Consider the following 20218-nt stretch of genomic DNA (forward strand, 5'->3'; position numbering starts at 1 on the left):
TCTCTGTTCCCCCCGGCTCTTCATCTCCGCAGCTCATCTTCCTGTTGCCTCTGTGTCTAAATCTTTTCTGCCTTCCCCTCGAATAAACAGGCTTATAATAGCCCTCTTATTTGAGGGCTAATATTTGAGCAATAAGAAAAAGTTTTACAAGACTAAGGTTTCTTAAAATATTTTCGACATATATTTTTTTTTAACTTATTTCTTCTTTTGTATAAAAAAAAAAGCACCTCTTGTTTAATTTGCATGGTGATTTGACAAAGTTTTCACACCCGTTAAAGTTTTATTACATACTTTATAACCACAAATGATAATACTTTTTATTGGGATTTTGTCTACAGACTAACACAAAGTATTGTATAAAGTATTGTGAGGCCCCCTCACTGTCCACTTTTACAGCTCGTCTTAAAACCCATCTATTTTACTTGGCTTTCAACTCCAGCAGGATCTAGTTTTAAATTATATGTTTGTTTATAAACTGTAAGAGTTTTTATTTTATTTTTATATTGTTATGTTGTGTTTTAATGTACAGCACTTTGTATCAGCTGTGCTTTATAAATAAAGTTGGTATGGTATGGTATGGTATAATTGTGAAGTGGAACAAAGGATGAGGAAGGTTCTCAAAATCCTTCGCAAGAAAATGTAACAATGTAATTATCATTTAAAAAAATATATGAAAATAAAAACAGATAGTGTGTGTATTTGTACTGACACAAAATATGCTCTCAATTGACCGCACAACCTAAATGACACTTTTTTCATTTAGGTAATTGAAATAGATTTCGAAAACCATGTGTCATTTTTCTTTCACTTCCCATTTACGTATATGGTACTTTTTATTTGTTACGTATGAAAACTTTTACAAGGCACTCTGTGTAATTGCTCTGTGAAGTCTCAATGTGCTTTGTTTCTCCCTAGTCGGCCCCCTTGGTTTGACCTCCCCCCTCCACCTTACGTCAAAGACAGCGAACTTTCTTCAGAGGGAAATCTTCCTCAGTACGACAATCTGCAATATGGTCTGAGCCATCGCACATCGCCGGGCTCTGCATCCCCACCTCCCAGGATGCTTCCCCTGGACTCGCAGACAGGTCCCAGTCCTACGGAGGAGTCAGACCAGCTGTAGCCCCCTGTCATGTAGACTGATCGGACTTTGGACAGTAAAACAGCTGGACTCACTAATCCAGCCATATAGAGCTGTCAAAGACTAAAGGACAGTCCTAAATAAAGACCTTTGGAAAAGATTCAGGAGAGTTAATCAACTGCAAAAGGGTCCAAAACTGGCTGCCTTCACTTCAGCCTGCTGAAGCTCCAGCATTTCTCCTGTAGACTGAACCTGTGTGCTGGTTCCCTCTGCTGGCATGATAGGTTAATTACATTTCAAAGTGTTCAGTTGGTGTTAATTCAGTTCCTTGAAGACATTTTATCTATTATACTTACCAGTGAATATACTGAAGACTACAAAGAAGAAATCAACTGCTTATCTTTGTTGTGGTACACTTCTGATTTAGCGTAGGATGAGTTTTGCTATATTTTAAAATACTCCACAATGTGCCTATTTGCATTTAAAATATAATTAAATTAGATTTAGCTTAAATTCCCAGTTCATCAAATGAACCATCATATGAGACATACAGACACAATACCTTGCTGCTTGTTTGAAACAATTTTAAACAGATCAGCTTAGGCTCCTTTTTACTCATTAAATGTTTCCTTTGTGTCTCATCTTGCCATTTAGTTAAATACCAATAACAATATATAATAGGACCACCTATGTTTTAGGAGACGATGTTTGTACTTGATGTTCTAAAATCATTCCTCTAAGCAGAAGAACCGAGACGTTTGGATCCTGTAAGACCAACAGGGTTCAATCTGCTTTATATTCCATAAGAATGCAAAGGGGGGAATGTGGTTTGACAAAATATGTTATTACTTATTTGATTTTCTAAAAGAAAATTACATGAACTTTTAAAATATAAAAAAGTTCTGTATTTTTTTTCTCAATGATTTAGATATAATTTGTCACATCCCAGCTTGAGTTGAACATTTTAGCCATCGGTACAATATATATATATATATTTTTTTTTTTTTTCCCTTCTATTTGAAGGATGGAACAAGTAATAACACAAACAGCCATTAGATTCTATACTACTTTTTTTCTTTACTACTTTTTTTCTGGAGCAACAGCTGGGTGTGAGGTAGAAAAGGCATTAGACTGAAATGCACATGTAAAGAAATTGTGCACAAAAGACAAAACAAATCAATCTATTTAAAAGAGAACACTACTTAGAATGTTAAGTAAAATATGATTGTGTTGTAAGGTCTTCTAGGTCTCATTTGTACCTTCCTTTTCTTTTAGATAACGCAATTAATTCTGGTACAAAAGCAAATTAAACCAAATATATGAATACTAAAAGTTTACCAATAAAAGAAACATATGTGTCTGTAATTTTATCACCAAAATGACTGCAAATGTTTGATTGGGTGAAACTGGACATGAGTCTCAGGTCGGATTCCCACCAGTGTTGATCTCGGTTTTGATTTGAGGGTTTGTTGTGATCAAGTCCTTCTTCATTTCTAATTTTTGGTCCTAACTTTATCTATCCACACAAATCCCACATCTGTGAAGTTTTCTTTCATGATTTCTTCGTTCTATGTAGTGTGTACATTCGAAGTAAAACAAATTTCCGATTCATATCCTGAGTTTATATTTCTTTTTTTCCTACTGTCAAAATAAATGTCTTATTGGTTGTTGGTCAGGCTTTTCTCTTGACCATTTGCTTAGAAGCATGTACTTAAGACACTAAATAATCCATAAACAGCGTGATAAAGCTCTAGATACTGTTGAACATTTGTTTGAAAAACCATCTCTGAATGTAAAGATTTCCGTTGATGTCGAGGTTTCCTGTTCTCCTGGAGTTAACTCAGAAGATAGCGTTGGCTCGGATCTGCTAGATGTAGGGAGGACATCTGCAGGACCAGGACAAGCGGAGAACTTCTTCAAGTTCTCCAATGAMCTCCAGAACAGCTGGGTGAACGCTGCGTTCCAGAGCATCCTAAACCTGAGCGTCACTGCCACTGCCATTCCTGCCACAGTCTGAAATCTCCATTGAAATGATCCAGTAGGCAGAGGTGGACCCTAGAGGCGGGTCCAGCGGACGGCGCCGGTGCAGGGGGCAAAGAGCACTGGGGTTAGCACTGGGAAGCAGAGCCTCGGACAAAATACAGGGAGGCGGAGGAGCAGAGGGAGACTCTCTCTTTCTAGACAGACAGACGGACGGACGGATAGAATCTACAACTAGACACATATGGAGGACCAAAACCTAGATAATAAGAAATAAAAAATAAATATGTAAACCAAAGAATAAATACATATCCGACATATATAAAAAAAATAACAAATATATAAAATATAAATAAAAAAAAAAAAATTCCCTTCTCACCCTCCGCAAGTGGTTTCTTACATCCTCTGAGCTCGGGTCCTCTACCACAGGCCTGGGAGCTTCAGGGTTCTGCGCTGTATCTTGCATGTGCCTAGAACTGCCCATTTCTGGACTGAGATGTCTGATGTTGTTCCTGGGATCTGTTTGAGCCACTGCTCCAGTTTGGGGGTGACTGCCCCGAGGGCCCCGATGACCACAGGCACCACTGTGGTCTTCACCTTCCAGGTCTTTTCCAGTTCCTCCCTGAGTATACCTCCCTGGTATTTCTCCAGTTTCTTGTGCTCCTTTTTCCTGATGTTGTAATCACTTGGTATTGCTACATCCACCACAAAGGCTTTCCTCTGTTCTTTATCTACCACCACAACAGATGTACAGATGTCCCTGTACACTATGCCCGCCACTTGGTTCGTTCCATGTACGCTTTCCCTGCCAGCATCTTGCACCCTGCTGTTATATGCTGGACTGTCTCAGGGGCCTCCTTGCACAACCTACACCTTGGGTCTTGTCTGGTGTGGTAGATCTGAGCCTCTATTGCTCTGGTGTTTAGGGGCTGTTCCTGTGCAGCCAGGATGAGAGCCTCTGTGCTGTCCTTGAGTCCAGCTTTTTCCAGCCATTGGTAGGATTTCCTGATATCAGCCACTTCAGTTATTTGTCGGTGGTACATCCCATGTAGGGGCTTGTCCTCCCATGACGGTACCTCCAGCACCTCGTCCTCTGTTCCCCATTGCCTGAGACATTCACTGAGCACATCATCCTTTGAGGCTTTGTCCTTGATGTATTTATGTATCTTGGATGTTTCATCATGGACAGTGGCTCTCACACTCACTAGTCCTCTGCCTCCTTCCTTACGGCTTGTATACAGTGTCAGGGTGCTGGATTTGGGGTGGAACCCTCCATGCATGGTTAGTAGCTTCCGAGTCTTAACATCTGTGGTGTTTATCTCCTCCTTCGGCCAACTAGCTATTACTGGAGGGTCTCTAATTACTGGTAAGGCGTAGCTGTTTATTGCACCAACGTTGTTCTCTTGTGTGGATCAGTGAGTCGATGTCTCGCTCTTAGCATACATCCATGTAGAGGATGATAGAGGAGGTGACTGATTGTGGCCCCATTCTTGAGTCGGTATCCAAGCACATATCTTGATCCTCTAACCGTCTGACTCAGCCATGATTCTCTCTCTCATCAGTTTTGACGCTACATCTCCATCAGTTGCCATTTGCGGATGTTCTGACTAGGACTTGAGTAGTAGCATTCCAACAGAATTCCAACATTCCATGTTTTCATCTCTCGCCCATTTCCGTCTTGTTCCAGTAGCCCACTTTTCATCAGGGTGCTCTGGTTCCCCAGCACCCTTGTTTGACCGGGCGACGTCTGAGCCGGCATGTCAGACGTCGCCCGTCTGACATGCCATATATGTAGCCTATGAGGTAGGCTACATATATTTATATATATATAGCTCCAAGGGTCTTGCCTAAGGACCCACACTGACAGCGCAATATCACCGTTGTAACTTTTTGCCCAGCCCCACCCAGCCTGGCCTCGAACCTGGGTAGAAGACTGGTGACTTACCCATTGAGCTATACAGTCAGCTATTTGGTACTATTTGGTATATATATGACGTATATTAAGATATTTACAAAGAACAGGTAATTAGTAAACGTTTGTCGTTTGTTGAATGTTCAGAAATTACAGCGGCTGTGATGAGCCAAGACAAAGACAAATAAAGGTAGAACAACCTGAACAGGTGATCAACTCTAAACCACTCGCACATTTTTACTCTCCGTCTCTCTGTCATTTAAGCACACCCGTTGCCATGGCAACCTTCTGCGCCCCACAAGCCGACCAGAGATTATGTTAAAAATGTTCCGTCCGTTACGATATCAGGTTTTCAGGCTAGATATTTATTTTGTGATTATTAATAAGCCTCTCATGAACACAGCGGTGGTTGATTAGTTAATTTTAAACTCCTGCTGTGSTCGTTATGGAACCGAAACGCACAGAATTGCGCAACACCTTGTTGAAACAATAATCACTGAGATTATTATTGTTGATGAATCATTAATTTGAACACGTTTTGTTGATTTTTTTTTGTTTTTTAATAAAGTTATGAACATTTTGATAAGGACCCAGAGGAGGACGTTTTGGTCTCAACGCCCTGGCGCCGTTCAGTTTGTCACCTCATGCTGACAAGTCGATCTCAGGATCGACTCAAAACCCTCAGCGATCGACGTGTTGCAGCACCAGTTCAGAAACAATATGAAATGGGAAAAAAGTAATTTAATAACTGATTAAGTCGCGTTTTAGATTGGTCTTGAAAAACTAATCAGTCACGGCTAATTAGTGGGTGCACTCTAATTACACAGTGAATTTTTTACAGCAGACAGCCGCTCCCCTCTCTTGCAGGTACTGCGTAACCCCGCCAAATCTTTTAGGGGTACGCAGTACCCTGCCGTACCCCCTTACTTTCACCCCTGATTATATTATATTATATATATAGCCTGCAGATTTGTTCTGGTACAGATAATTTTACTTCAATTCAACAATTTAATTACTCAAAAACGTGTTAGATTCTAACTACTGAGTTGAAGTTTAGACACAAGCAGAGTTTATCAACTTATATTTTGTTAATAATCAAATGAAATTTCAAAACATCTGCACAACCTGCACTTCATAAGCAGATCAACAACATGTGCATTTCACAGAATTAGCTTATCCAAACCAGTGGCGCAACTACACATTATTCAGGTGGATACGAAAACATAGATCGGCGCCCCCCTTCCCCCCGAGGGAAGGAACGTCAGGGTGAAGGAGCGACGCTCACTCAACACCCCCCCCCCCCCCGAGGCGACGATACGTGAAAGGTAAAACTCGCTACATTTACCTCGTTATGTGCGCGAGGTAAGGCGCGCTGAAGTGTATGGGAGAACATTGGCGTGCCGCCCCCTCCAGACGGGGTTTTGGCGCCCCCTCTGGTGCTGCGCCCCTATGCGTTGCATACCCTGCATACCCACTTTTTGCGCCACTGATCCAAACACATCTGACATCTACAAGCTCAAATTGAGCAAATTCAGATACACATTATTAATAGAGATGTAGTTTCAAAGCTTTTTGTGTGCACAATAAAAGCTTTGTAGGTGCAATGAAATCCCCTCAGAAAAGACTCCATACTCACCAGCAACTTTACTGTTTCCTCCAGGTCAGGGAGAGAGAAATGAAGTACTTTGTGACTAAAGCAGTTAAACATTACTGAAATGGTAGAAAAATAAATTATTCAGTGTAATTATGGAGCATGTAAAATGGGATGTCTGGTGAAACTAAATATTAATTCAATAGAAAGCAAATTATATTAAAAAGTCATGTTTTTTTACTATAGACTGGTGTGGGTGGCTTAACCAAGGGCATGCAGTTCCGAAACTTTCCAATAGATGTCACTAGGTCACCATTCAGGACAAAGTTCAGTAAAGCAGGATGTCAAAGGGACGCCTGTCTTGGACGTTTTTGGATGTTTAGCACATTTGTTTTTGAACATTTTATCCATTGTTTGCTTTGCTTTTAAAGGGACAGTATCTATGAAGCTGTTTTTTTTAACCATTTGACTTTAAATTTGTCTTCTGATGTATAACAGTGAGGGTAAACATCTACTTCATGTGTCTCACATTCAGTTTAGAATCAAACAGCATTTAACAGCCGCCTCAAATTTGCATCGTAATGATCCCCTTATAACCTTCCATCTCCTTTTGCCATTCCCACCCTAATATCCGCATCACATTATGACACATCAGATAACATGATACCATCTTTGACTTCCCTGCCTGTTCCCTTTGCTTGGGTTTCCCGTCACTTTATCTGAACATCACTTTATTCGAACCCTTTATTCCAGCCTGCTCGTTCTTTCCCCCCCTTCATCCAAGCACATAACTCATTTTCATTCCCTTTACACCCCCCTCTCCATTTTCTAAAATTAACCAGTCTTCTCTGGACCCGGCACTCTTCTTTACCTCATCTTAAACTTTGATGCTGGAGGCCCATGTTTGCTTAGACTGAGCCCTTAACTACACAGACTTTAATTAAAAGCCTGCACACTTCTTACTCTGCCTGTTGCACACTTTTTCTTTATGGCAGCTGGTGCACAAGCAGGATGGGAATCCTGCTTGTGCACCAAGTAGACCAATTTTCTATTGGTCTACTTTGCAGACCAATAGGCTGCAAAGTATAACCTATTGGTCAGTCATGCTTCATGAATGTTATGTTAGTGAAAGGAGTACTAATGTATAACAGAAGCAATGATAAACCAAGATAAGGTGAGAATCACCAAGATAAGAACTATTTATATCCTTCAAACTGCAGTAGGTTTTTTTTTTTTTGATGTATTTGTTAAAACTGTCACTAGCCATGACATAATGTGAAATAGATCATTTGTAAAAACTGACCTCTTCTGCCTTTTCCCTTTGGTCCTTCTGTCATCTGCAGAAATATACCACTTAGACAGACAACCAGTCAGAGCCAGAAGGAGTAAATGAGATAATATAAAAGGTACAATAAATTGGTTGCAAAAGTGTGCACATTGATAATTAAATTGTTCTCCTTTCGGTTTGCTTCCAGCATTCAGTCTTTTTGGCTTCCCACCTGCCATCAATTATAGTCCTGGCAATAAGGCTCAACTTTCCTAATTGTACTTTCCTGACATTTGCTCATTTTCACCTTTTGTCTTAAAGACACAGTTTTCAGATTGCATAGCAATGATTGAAATGATTTGGTTGTACAAATGGTATCAGATATCAGTTGGAAAAATGATACCAAAAATCCACTCCACTATTTAAGCACCATAAAGACAGTCATACATACTGTAATTAGAGAAGCTAATAAGCAACAATGGTGTTACAGTACGTTTATTGAAGCAGATGTATGATGATGTCTGGAACTTCAACTCCATGGCCATAAGTAAACTGCAGCAGGTCCTGAAAGTTATTTATTTGCTTACTCAGGTGGGTCAATACGAGTCTCTCCTAGACGGTCATAATGTAGTAAGTCTGGGGGACAGGTTTAAAGGAGTTGAAGACCGATGCACAAGCAATCTAAGGTACTGGATCAAGACAGATCAAGATGTATTCTACAGAACTGGAGCCTTCTGTTGGGTCAGGCTAAGGTTGAAAAGGTGCTGCAGAATGCCACATAGCTGGTGCACAGTTCTTCAGGACTGTGGGGCTGACACCATCCAGACTTTATAGTCTAAACCTGACCTACTGACCATAATTCAAAGGTAAATTTGAAAACTATAGATCACTAAAACACCACCATTCCGACATTAGAGGATAATGCATCTTTAGGTATGCCTGAGGTTTTTAACCATGGTACATGAAGTTATGAATATTTCTAGATGCTAGTTAGTTTTGATTCCAAACCATTTGGTGACTTCTAGAAAATTGAAGATCAAGGCAAATTGTATTTGGTAGCATATAAGTGCCCTAAAGTACGCATTCAAATCAACAAACCAATGACTTCATTAGAGGAAGCTTAAAGCACAAGAACTGATGGCCAGAGTCCATAGCTAAATTCTGCAGAAAGTGTTTGGGGCCACCTGAAAAGGAACTGTGGACAAGAGATGACCTCACAAACTCATGGATGTGGAGAACAAATATTACAGTCAAGATGCTGGATGCTGAACAGTTCCCTTCCTAGGCTGAAAGCTAAATCAGAAGGGGTTCCACAAAGCACTATAGTTTAAGAGTCAGCAAACTTACTGCACTTTTCTCTTTCTTTTAACAGACGTGTTTGCTGTCAGATAAATTTTTTACAGGATGAATGTTCAACTACATGTTGAAAACAAATTGAAATTATTTATTGTGGTTCTGAAAACATTTGAGAGCCACTTTATAAAATAAATTATAAATATGAATGTTGTTAACAGTCTGCGTGGCCATATTCCAAAAAGATACAGTAAGGAGACAAGTTTTTTGTCTCTTGAGAGGCTTCTGTTTTCCATCGTCAATGTCTTTAGCCTTCAGATGTGGTGCAAGTTTGATAAAGCTGCCCGATGCCCCATTGGGTTCTTGAAATGACTGTGAAATACATTTTTTCCACGGGTTTTCTATTAAGAAAAAGTAACTAAACTCAGTAAAGGCTGAAAATACGTATAGTTCTGGGCACATGACTGTTCTCCATTCACTTTGCTTCTACTCACTCAGCTCTTTCAAGGCCCCTCACACATACATATACCAACACACACTCTAACTAGGCTCCAGTGAGCTGGAGATAAGACCCAGGGTTTTCACATGTAAATTGTGTGAGGATGGAGAGGAAGGAGGGTGCATTGTAAGCATGGAGCAGCTCTAAGCGGCTCCGAGGAGCTCTGCTGAGGGTTTGGCCAGTACGACCCTTATCAGATGAAGAGCAGGCCTCCGAGGGAAGGAGGGGGTCGGCGAGGGACGAGGGCCGGGTAGAGTTGAGGGGGCCAACAGGAGAATAGAACAGCTGGCGGAGTCACGCGTGCAACCCCAAAAACACACAGAGCCCAGACATGCTGAGCACGGTGGGAATCTCCTCGACTAAGAGATTCACGAAATACGGCCTCTTGTGTTATTATCAGCCGCCAGCCAGCAGGGCTGAGCACATAATCACACACAGCAGTGGCAGGAAGAGATGGACGTTTCACACAATCACAGTTACACACGCTCACAACAACACAAATGAAATTTCAGATTTCATGCATGGTTTTCACATAATTGTGGCTAACACGTGGAAAAAGGAGAACCATGGTTACCTTGGGGCACTAGATAAGTTACATCAACTTTCAGAAACGCACTATAAGCATCTACTTCCTCCACCTGCTTTCAAATTCTTTTTTTAATCTTTAAGCAGAAATTCAAGAATGAAACATCCACTTTTAACCTGTTAATCTGTGAATTTAAGATTGTTTTTGTTCCTACAAATATGTCACTCTAATTTATCAGCTTGCTATAGTAATTGTAAGTTAACATAAAACATATGTACTTTTAACCTGATATCTGGTGGGGTATTTTTTTACACTAACAATGAAGCACCGCTGTGGAATGAAGTATGGATTTCCACCACTGTAGTAAGCAAAATCCAAGCTTTTTAACACAGACTACATTTGGGTAGATGACATCTCAAGAAGCAAGAATGGAGATGTTCAGATGGCATAAATACAGATGATAAGTACATTTTATTGGACTTCAACATAAGTTCTGAAGATTTTTAGTTGCAAGAAATTTGACCTTTATTTGCATGAGTTCTGACTTGTTTTCTCTCTCTCTCTGTATGCATATATATATATAGAGAGAGAGAGAGAGAGAGAGAGAGAGAGAGAGAATTAGATGAACAGACAAATACAACAACCAGTTGTATTTGTCTGTATAACATTCCATCAAAATGATCATGTCAGTAGATCAAGGGAATTATAATTTCCTTATATACATGTATGTATGCATATATATGCATAAGTCAGAGCAGCATTAGCAGCTGTAACAGTAACACTTCCCTGGCTAAGAATAGGCCAGGGTGTTGGCTCTTGTCCTCTCCATTCAGGCCAGTGTTAAACACACAAACTAGAATGCTAATGGGTAATCCCTGAGGACCAGCCACCTTTGTTCCAGCCTTAAGAGGATGTCTCTCTCTGGGCACTGGGTGACAGCCACCAGCCTGCCTGCTTTGGACAGACAGCATGCTGCTAGACACTGATCCCCGGGCCTCCATAGGGATGCCAGCAGGTTGCCAGTTCATGATAGGGATGATGGGCTGACGATTGACGTCTGGGCTGATTTTCTCTTTATGTCTTCTTCTAATTTTGATGGAGCAGGAGGAGGTTTGGTATCTTTCTTAGAGGGGAAAAAATGTGAAAGGCTGACATTGGAGAGTTTTGTCATGCAGCAGGTGGTTGGTATGGGTCAGCAAAGGGCTCCAGATAGTATAATGGACCAAAGCAGGAATGGGCAGAGGTTTCTACATTTGCAGCATGACCTGCAGCTTTTTCCAGTGACCTTAACAATAAGCAAAAGAAAACCAAACAAGATTTTTTTTAAAAATGGATTACAAAATAAAGGAGTTGCAAATGCTTATTTTGCTGGCAACTGAAAGGGGCACACTTGACACTAAAATGTATTAGTGCAGTCGCCTCTTAAGTACCAAGACGTTCCCAAATAAAACCATGTCAGAAAAAGGAGAAGGGGGCGTTTTCATGCAAATTGATGAAATGTCAGAGCAGCATTAGCTCTGACACTTCCTAGAGTTATGTGAACCTTTCTCTGTTTCTCTATGGTTAGGACATTCCACACTGCAAGGTGGACAGTGGGAGAAGGAAGTGACACGGGCTTTCATTGATTTCCTGAGATGACATTCCAGAGTGCAAGGTGCAGTAAAAAGGCCAGAGAAGGAGCTGATTCTCCTGGGTTTACCATTAAAAAGCAACAGCATATCTTTATAATTGTGATAAAAGAAACACCTCAGGTGACGAGAATTCGGGAGACCATAGTTAGCTTTCAGGATTGATGACAACATCATCTGCCACATGTGTGGCATCACATGTTCTTGGGAAGAGAAAAGCCTTGTGATAAATAATTTTAAAGAATTTATCCAGCACTGGTCCTATACTGTCCATGATGAAATATTGTGACTTCCTCCCAACTCTGCACCCTCATCTGTCTTTCTCACCCCCAGAGAACTGGGCTCGCCATACAGCAGCACCCACTTCTTTTACACACATCGTTTCATTAGTAGGGCAGCAGGCAGTGCAACACGCAAGTATCCATTCACTTCTACGATAAAACATCTCCCATATTGCATATTTGGATGTAATTGCTAGATGTGTTCAAGTCCTTAAGTCTATATTAAAGTGGAACTATGTGAACGGCTACTTCATTGTCGTTTTTTTCGTATCCTTAGCAGGTATGAGGATGTGGTAAATAATACCAACCAGAAGTAATTAATAACAAATCACCTCAGGCTCCTTCACTACTATTTTTTATTTGTTGGACCCCTTTTACCTGATGTAACTGTCAGAAACACAGGAGAATACAAGCTTTGGCAATTTAAAGGGGCGGTATTATTTGTTTTCAACGCACATTGTGTCGTTTTATAGCATAATCAAGAAGCTGTGCTAATCGCAGTTAATATAAAAATGCTAGATATAGCAAATATCACTTAAAATAAAGTTTTACTTGCCAATTTAACTTTTTAATAAGCAGATTGGGCATCTCTCTCTTTAAAAACTTATCCTTTTTACTCTGTGTTGCACGTTGGTCAAATATAACCAGAGGAAATACAACATACTATTTTCAAACAACCACATTTTAGCAACAAGTATAACTTACCACTTTATAGTCCTGCACCACTAGGGCTATTAAGATATGTGAATATCTCGTTTAGTGTAAAGGTGTTTTGGTGTTTTGGACAGCTCCTTTTTCTGTTATATCACTAACTGCTTGCAAAAATGTTGTCTTAAAAACTATTTATTCAAACAAAATGCAAACCAACTTCAATGTGGCTCCCATCATTCTTTGAATGATTTTCACCGCTTTTACCCCTAACCTGAGCCTTGAGGCCCACCCCACGCCTTGCACGTTCCTCTCAAAAAGGCAGCACGACACTGGGCCCCTCTATACGGATCTACCCTGTGGGTCCCTCCCCGCTCAGCTCATACATGCCCCCTAGTTCCATCCATCATATCTGCCCCCCCCACCGTTCATCATGCTTCCACAAAGACAGCTAAACCAAAGAATAGAGAAGGCAGGAAAAAAAAGGGGAGAAGAATACAGCCGCTACCATGCAGAACAGTGCTGGCCACAAGGATCACCTTTTGTTCTCAGCCATGCCGGTCTTTGCCTGGTTTCTTCTGCTAACACACCCTTTTCTGCAAGGGAACAACAGCCTTGAGGCCAGGGGGATGGAACTGGGGTGTGGTACTATCCAAAGCAGTATAGTTAAGGCCCCCTAGATGGCCCCTTGGTCACCAGCAGACCTTGTGTGTTGAGCTGTCAAACTGGGCCACCCTGTCCCTCCCCTTACGTCCAGCGGAACTCCCTCTGCAGGGCAGTAAGAGCCCTGAACTGGTGACTTAGGGTGCAAGGCTCACAATGCTCTACTAACCTGACCACTGAGACTCTGTGAAGTGGAACCATATTACTCAGGAGTGAAGCAGGACCGAGAGCACATCTGCATTGGAAAGATGCATAAAACAAGGGATTTATTTAAGCTGACTTTAAGGACAATTGAATTTCGAGTTTTGTAACCATAGAAGCTTTCCTTGCACTCAGAACCCCTGAAATTTTTTTACATTTTCTGACGTTACAAACATAAACATGTATTTTTTTGGGATGTTATCTTGTGTTTTTATTCAGGCCCTTCTACAGTGTTAGGTTATAAARCTAATTCCAACCTTGGGATAACTTATGGAACACCGTTAAATCTTTTATTAATGAAAAAAATAGCACGGTACATCCACCTAATTTAGTAACCCAGGCAAAGAAAGAATTTAGAAAACTTACAGAAAAGATGCTCATAGTAATTCTGGAAGAGTTGCAGCGATCCATAGCTCAGGTGGGAGAATCTGTTAACAATGCAGCTAATTGTGATRCACTTCACTTTATGGAAGAAAATTTTTAAAAGTAACTTTTGGGGGGGAGGGGTCGGGGGGGGGGACAACAAGATCAATTCTTGCAGACAACAAACAGAAAATTAGACATAGTTACCCAAACACAAACAAGAGCGGACCTCCAGCTAGCAGCACCCTAAAGGAACCGTGACTGACCATGCTTCAGCTCCTTTCACTGCTGGGACAATAGTGTGCTGAGGCTGCATAAAGCCAGTTCAGTATGTGGTTCTACTTTTACTTTTATGTGTGTGAGAGAGCGTGTCTGTTTCAGACCCGAGCCTCGTCATCAAGTGCACAGATTGTGATTTTCCCAGGTGATCTGCACCATACGGAGCGCTGCAACTTCAAGCTCATTAAAGGCGATTCTGAGCCATTAGAAAGCATTCAGCAGGGGTGTGCATTCCCCCAGACTGCTCTGTCAGGGCACAGAGCCATACCCAAAGGCCCCAGGGTGGAGACCTACTCTTAATGGGCCAAGGGAACACACCAGAAGGAGCTGATCCCTTTTCTTCAGACATCACTGGTTGCTGCATTGATGGATAGGAAGGTGGGGCGGGTGGTGCTGAGTTTAGCGATATTTGGGATAACAGCTTGTTGCGTTCCCTTACTGGGGGAATTCAAAGCTGCTGAACACAAACAAATGTCTTATTTGATTATTTAGTTTATGTAACTTCAGGCAAAGAAGTTGAACATTATGAGAGCTGTAAAGAAAAAAAAATCCCAGGGCTAAAATTCAAAACGTAATGTTCTTTCATTGCCTAAATCTAAAACTGTAGGATGAAATAAGACTGTGGTAAAGACAGAGAAATAATCTTGTGGAAAATTGAAGTTGCTAAACTAAAATAAATTGCAACTACTGAAGTATATGATAATAAAGTCATCTAAGTGCTTTTTAGTAAAATGAAATTTAATGTATACATACATGTTGGTTCATATGTGCATACGAGAAAAAAAAAAAAGAGAACAAATAGGACCAAGAAGTAATGGGAGCCACCTCCACCCCTGATGGTTATAAATGATTCATGTCAGGAAAAGGACCTCAGGCCATCTGTGATACTCACACAATTTTAAGTGTGTTGGACAACCAAAATTCCCTATAACTGAGACTTGCAAGGATTTTAAAGAAGTGTCTGTCAGTGAAATCAACCACTTTGACAAACCAGATATACTCTGTAAATGCATTTAAAACAAACAAAAAAACCCGAAGATTAGATATCTGTTTTTTCACTATCCTTGTAAAAATTTGAAAAACTTTAAAGGGGTATTAATACATTCGTAAGGGATTGTATTCCAAGTCAAACAATGACATTATCTTGGCGTTATTGGTTTACTTATCATTATTATTTAACCAAAGCAGCCACATAAAATTAAATGATGTGCAACTTTAAAGCGATTGTTGTTTGTTAACATAAAAGAGAACTTTGAACATAAAAGAGAGTTGAGCAAACATCTACAAAGGAGAGAAAGTTTGAAATTAAACTTACCAAAATTACCTTTTGGTAAGGTTATATGAGTCTTGAATGATTTCACATCATGAGACATTGTAAGAGCTCATTTTTCCAGATAACCAAAATAGGAAGGTAGTTGCTGAGTTAGCTTATTTATTTTGCTGATATCTTAAAAAACAAGACTCTTTGTACTTTTTACGTAAATAAGACCCACATTCATTCTCATGCTGTCGATAAAAATACCGAACTGATCACAGAGGAAGACACTGTGAGAGAACAGATTTCAAGCATGTAGTGAGTGAAATAAACAACTGCACAGTAATTCTGCAAGAAGCAGGGCATGCAGTGCTGGTGCAATGCTTCACTAAAAAAAAAAAAAAAAAAAAAAGGCTCAGATTTACTGCTGAATAAGATGTTCTGCACGGTATGTAGGATGGGCCCAAACTTTTTCTAGGCCTCCTAAAAAGCATGATGTATGTTCTCTTTAAGTCTATTAATCAGACGACTTGCCACCCTGTTCCCTCTGGTAAGGAGAGCAGGACTAGGCACAGCCTCCTCTCAGGGTGAGGACTAGAGGAAGGAGAGTCAAATATTTATAGAGCTGCACACCAGGATTCATTTCTCTTGCGTGACATTCACTAATTCCTGTTTCATCGTATAGCGCCTTGGCAGCCATCTCCGGGCAGATAAATAGCTGCGTGTCCGATCGCATTTGAATTTATTTTAGCACTCTTAGAAGTCAAATGTAAACGTCAACAAGCTCCCATGGAAGATTGCATCATGAATCATGTTCATAGGAAGGAAATTAAAAGTCAAAGTGACCTTTTGTGGAGCCACTAGAGACTACTACAATGAGGAGAAACTCTGCTATTCCTCCAATAGTTTAATGTCCTCCAATAGTTTAATGTAGAGTGGTAGGAGTAGCCAGGTTAACTTGTGGCACTAAGAGTTGGTGCAGACTGAGATAAAGCAGAGCATGACAGGCTTGCCACCCCCAGGCTCCGAACCAGAAGAGCAACAGAAAGTACAAGATGGAAGGAGATGAGCTGTGCTATAATTAGAGAAGATGAAATGAGGGATAAGAACACATCAAAGTACAATGCAGTGGAAAAATTAACCAACATCCCTGAATCAGCAGCCCTCTATGTCCTATTCATTGCTGCATCTCCACAACGGGCAAACAAAAGGGCTGTAAAATACCACAAAGTTGTAAAATACAAAGAAAATAAAAGAAAAAAGGCCTGTAAAGGTGAAAGGTCAAAGTTGCTGCAGTTTGAACTTTTAACCTGCTGACCGGGATCTGCTACCCAATTAAAACAATACGCTCAGCACCTCCGTAAGTGCAGCCCCGTGCACAGAGGTACCTCCTGGTAGCTGTCTTTGAAAAACATCTCCTTCATCAATAATCATGTGTCTTATCCTCCCTCCTTCTGTATCTCTCCTCCCCCAAACCTCCTCCGTCGCGGGCACTCTTTAGCTCAACTCAAGTGGGGCTGCCTCTTCGCCAACAAAAGACATCTCTCTCTCATCCTCCTCCTCCAAGGAGACACAGAGACGGATGAAGAGACAGAGGAGCAGCAGTTCATCTCTTTAATCCTGGGTAGACATGGAGACTCTTCAGCAGTGAGGTGGAGAAATCCGCTGATCGGGAGCCTAAGATGCAAACCTTGCAAAACTTCTGCGGTCCTACTTGGGCTTGTCACATCAAGGTGGAACATCTTGTTTTATGAAACCCGCATGCAAGCAAAGATTAAAAAAAACAAAGAAAAACACAAACCTCACGAAACACCACAAATGCCAAGTTAAAATGTATCAATATAATATTTGTGGAAATAACTTCTTAGTAAAATGAAATCATCTAAATTTCCTGGTAAACAGTACACGAGGTTTGCCCCTTCCTGACCTGTTACAGCTCACTGTCCATCAGCCAGATGACAAAAGTTGACCAAATTTGTCCCTCTCTTATGAGAACAAACATATTAAAATATTCATGTTGAAAATGATGCTGACATTCATGGTGTAGAAACTACAGTGGTGCTACCCATTAAAATGACAAACATTTCTGTTTGTCATTTTAGGGTAGTAGGAAAGTTGTTCAGCTGCTTTGATACAACTGTTGGAAAACAGAAAGTTTTGTGTCTGTAAAGCAGCAGACTGCAGGCTAGTTGCCTCAGCAGGTAGCCCAACAATTGCTGCATTTTTTCGTCTGAATGCTATTTTACTGTGAAATAGTGTAAGTTTTAATGAAGGCTATCAAAACAAAATAATATCATAAGTCAGTCACTAATATACAATAAAATGATATGTTTAGGTTTATGAAATATGCACTAAGTGCATGTATATAAACATATTTTTGTTCACTTACAGATGAGCAAATGCTTTAGTGTGTGAGTCATTATGTGTGTCTGTGTCATTGTTTTTTTTTTTTTTTGGCTTTCTTTTGCTGTGTGCGCCAAGTGCGGCGAGTGTGCGTCTGCATTCAGCCTCACCCTGTGGCTAATGAGTGGCGGACCACCTCTCCAGCAGGCCTCGCGGTCCTTGGCTATGGCGCTAGAGCTGGCTGTTTTCTCATGGTAATCACACACTTTGTCCCAGGGTGGATAATCCTGCGCAGGCTTTGTCTGAGCCCCAGAGGAGAGCCCCACAAGGTCAACCTCGCCTCACAGAGAGTCACAAAGACCCCGAAAGCAGCAGCAACAGCACCCTACTGCAGGCCTGTGCTCCTCAGCACACACCCAAACACGCGAACATGAACGGGACTGCATGCTTTCACACTGGCTGCTCATTAGCCTAGTTTCTGGAAACTTTGTGAGTACATTTTGATCGCCTATGCAAAACCAAAGTGATATGTTTTACTGATTTACAGTAAAACATGTTTCAGTACTTTAGTTAATTTAAACATTGCAAACCAGCTAACATTCATTTTGCTTGTGATTAACATCCAGGACAAAAAGGCATCAAATTACATCACTATGTACATTATTACCTGTAATTTATGAGTTGTTTCCAGTTAAAAAAATGGATTATAAAATATATTGACTTTATGCATTAAAATTAACCCTTCAGCTATGACTATTTTCCCACCTTTTCATAACATTTCACTTCACAATGATTTGAATAAATGGGCTGTAGTGCTGGAGGCAACATATTCATGACTTGGCGTGGCATCAGAGAGGATCGGCTCTGTTGAATATCTGGAGGGCCACAGTGAGATGATGGAGGATGTAGGGAAGGAGAGCAACAGACAGGCTTCCACAGGTATCCTTTACGCTCCTCTCCCAGAATCATCAACCAATGGACCTGGAAGAGAAGCAGCCAGCCCTTCTGGAGCAATACGATTGTTGATCCCTTTACACACAGAAAACATGACCGTCACAGTCAACGCTCAGAACAAACAGGCCTCTTTTTAAAATTCTGCTTTCTGCAACTCTTTTTCTGGTTGCGAAACCAATGATTAACGAGGATGAGTTCGACGGGAATTAGAAAGAAGAGATTTCTGGGTTTCCTGGTAATCAGGGCCTGGTGTTTATTGTTCAGTACAGAGGAACTATCAGGGTCTGAGCCAAGATCTGATGTCTATTTGAAGGAATGAATGTGTCTCACTGGGTCATTAGCCAGGGGAATCGAGCACTGTGGAGCAGTGTGAAGAGGCAAAAGGAGGGTTTGTAATCCCCTACGACCAATGGGACACAGCCAAATGTCTGTCTGGGGACACACTAGGACATTTTTATTCCACAAACAAGTGAGATCCACACATGCACTCGCACACACCCAGCCACGCATACATACATAAACACACAGACACAACTCTGGAGATCCAGTTCGGTAATCCTCATTGGGTATTCTGACTGGGTTTTGCTGTGGACACCAAGTTGACAGACATAGCTGAGAAGTATAAGGGGAATGGAGGGAGAGGAGGAGGGAGAAAAGAGAGAGGAAAAGACACAAAAAAACGTCCCTCTCTTTTCCTCCCCCAGCAGTCATTGGTTGATGGCACAGGCTCTTTATTTCCTTTTTGCTAATTGGCCACCCAGGCGTCGCCTCTAGCATGTGCATGCCTCCATCCCATGGTGCCCCACTCCCCCCCATCCACCTCCCCACTGCAGCCATTCTTTGCTCACCTTGCCATTTAAATGGCACACAGGATGCGAGTGACCACAGCTGAAGGAAGTATTCCCTGACGGTGATGGTGAAAACATTTTTGAAACAGGTGCAACATCAAACTTCATTATATATCAGCTATGTATCCCCACCTCCCCACCCCAAGAAACATAATTTTAGTGAGACGACAATATTGAGAGAACTAGGTGTTCTGAAACAAAGTAAAAAAAACAAGCCAGCTTCCCTGTCACTGCTGACGACAAGCATCCTCACAGCATTTTGCTGCCATCGCCATGTCTCCCTGTAAATGAATACTGTTAAGTGTGGGATGTTCAGCTTTAGTTTTTCTTCAATTGCTCATTTTAACCTTAAATAGCTGAGTTTTTTTATTATTAATGTGTTCTGGCTTTTCTAGGGAATGCCTTACTGTTCTTGGTTTTACTAAAAGAATTTCCAGTTGTAAAAAGAGCAAATGGCCGTATAAGTGATCAAAGACACAATGTGGAGTGGATGGGAAAAAATTAATGTGCCATTATTATACAAGGTGGTTTGAATAAAATTGATGTTGCAACCACGGCTCATTTTGAATTCACAACCCTCCAACAACTGGTAAACTGAGTCATGAATGC

The 20218-nt window shown here is 41.0% G+C and overlaps 2 protein-coding genes across 2 annotated transcripts in view; one reads left to right on the plus strand and one right to left on the minus strand.

Moving 5' to 3' along the window:
• The window catches only part of ldlrad3 (low density lipoprotein receptor class A domain containing 3), a 74227-nt gene extending 71478 nt beyond the window's left edge, over window positions 1-2749 (plus strand). The window contains exon 5 of the mRNA XM_008411524.1: window positions 916-2749. Coding sequence (XP_008409746.1) covers window positions 916-1120 — 205 coding nt within the window. The 3' untranslated portion in view covers window positions 1121-2749. The remainder of the gene's footprint in view (window positions 1-915) is intronic.
• phrf1 (PHD and ring finger domains 1) overlaps window positions 1-20218 on the minus strand; it is a 94758-nt gene that overhangs the window by 3808 nt on the left and 70732 nt on the right. The gene's annotated exons all lie outside the window — the stretch shown is intronic.

This window comes from Poecilia reticulata, linkage group LG6, assembly GCF_000633615.1.
Source record: "Poecilia reticulata strain Guanapo linkage group LG6, Guppy_female_1.0+MT, whole genome shotgun sequence".
In the NCBI taxonomy this organism is placed as follows: domain Eukaryota; kingdom Metazoa; phylum Chordata; class Actinopteri; order Cyprinodontiformes; family Poeciliidae; genus Poecilia; species Poecilia reticulata.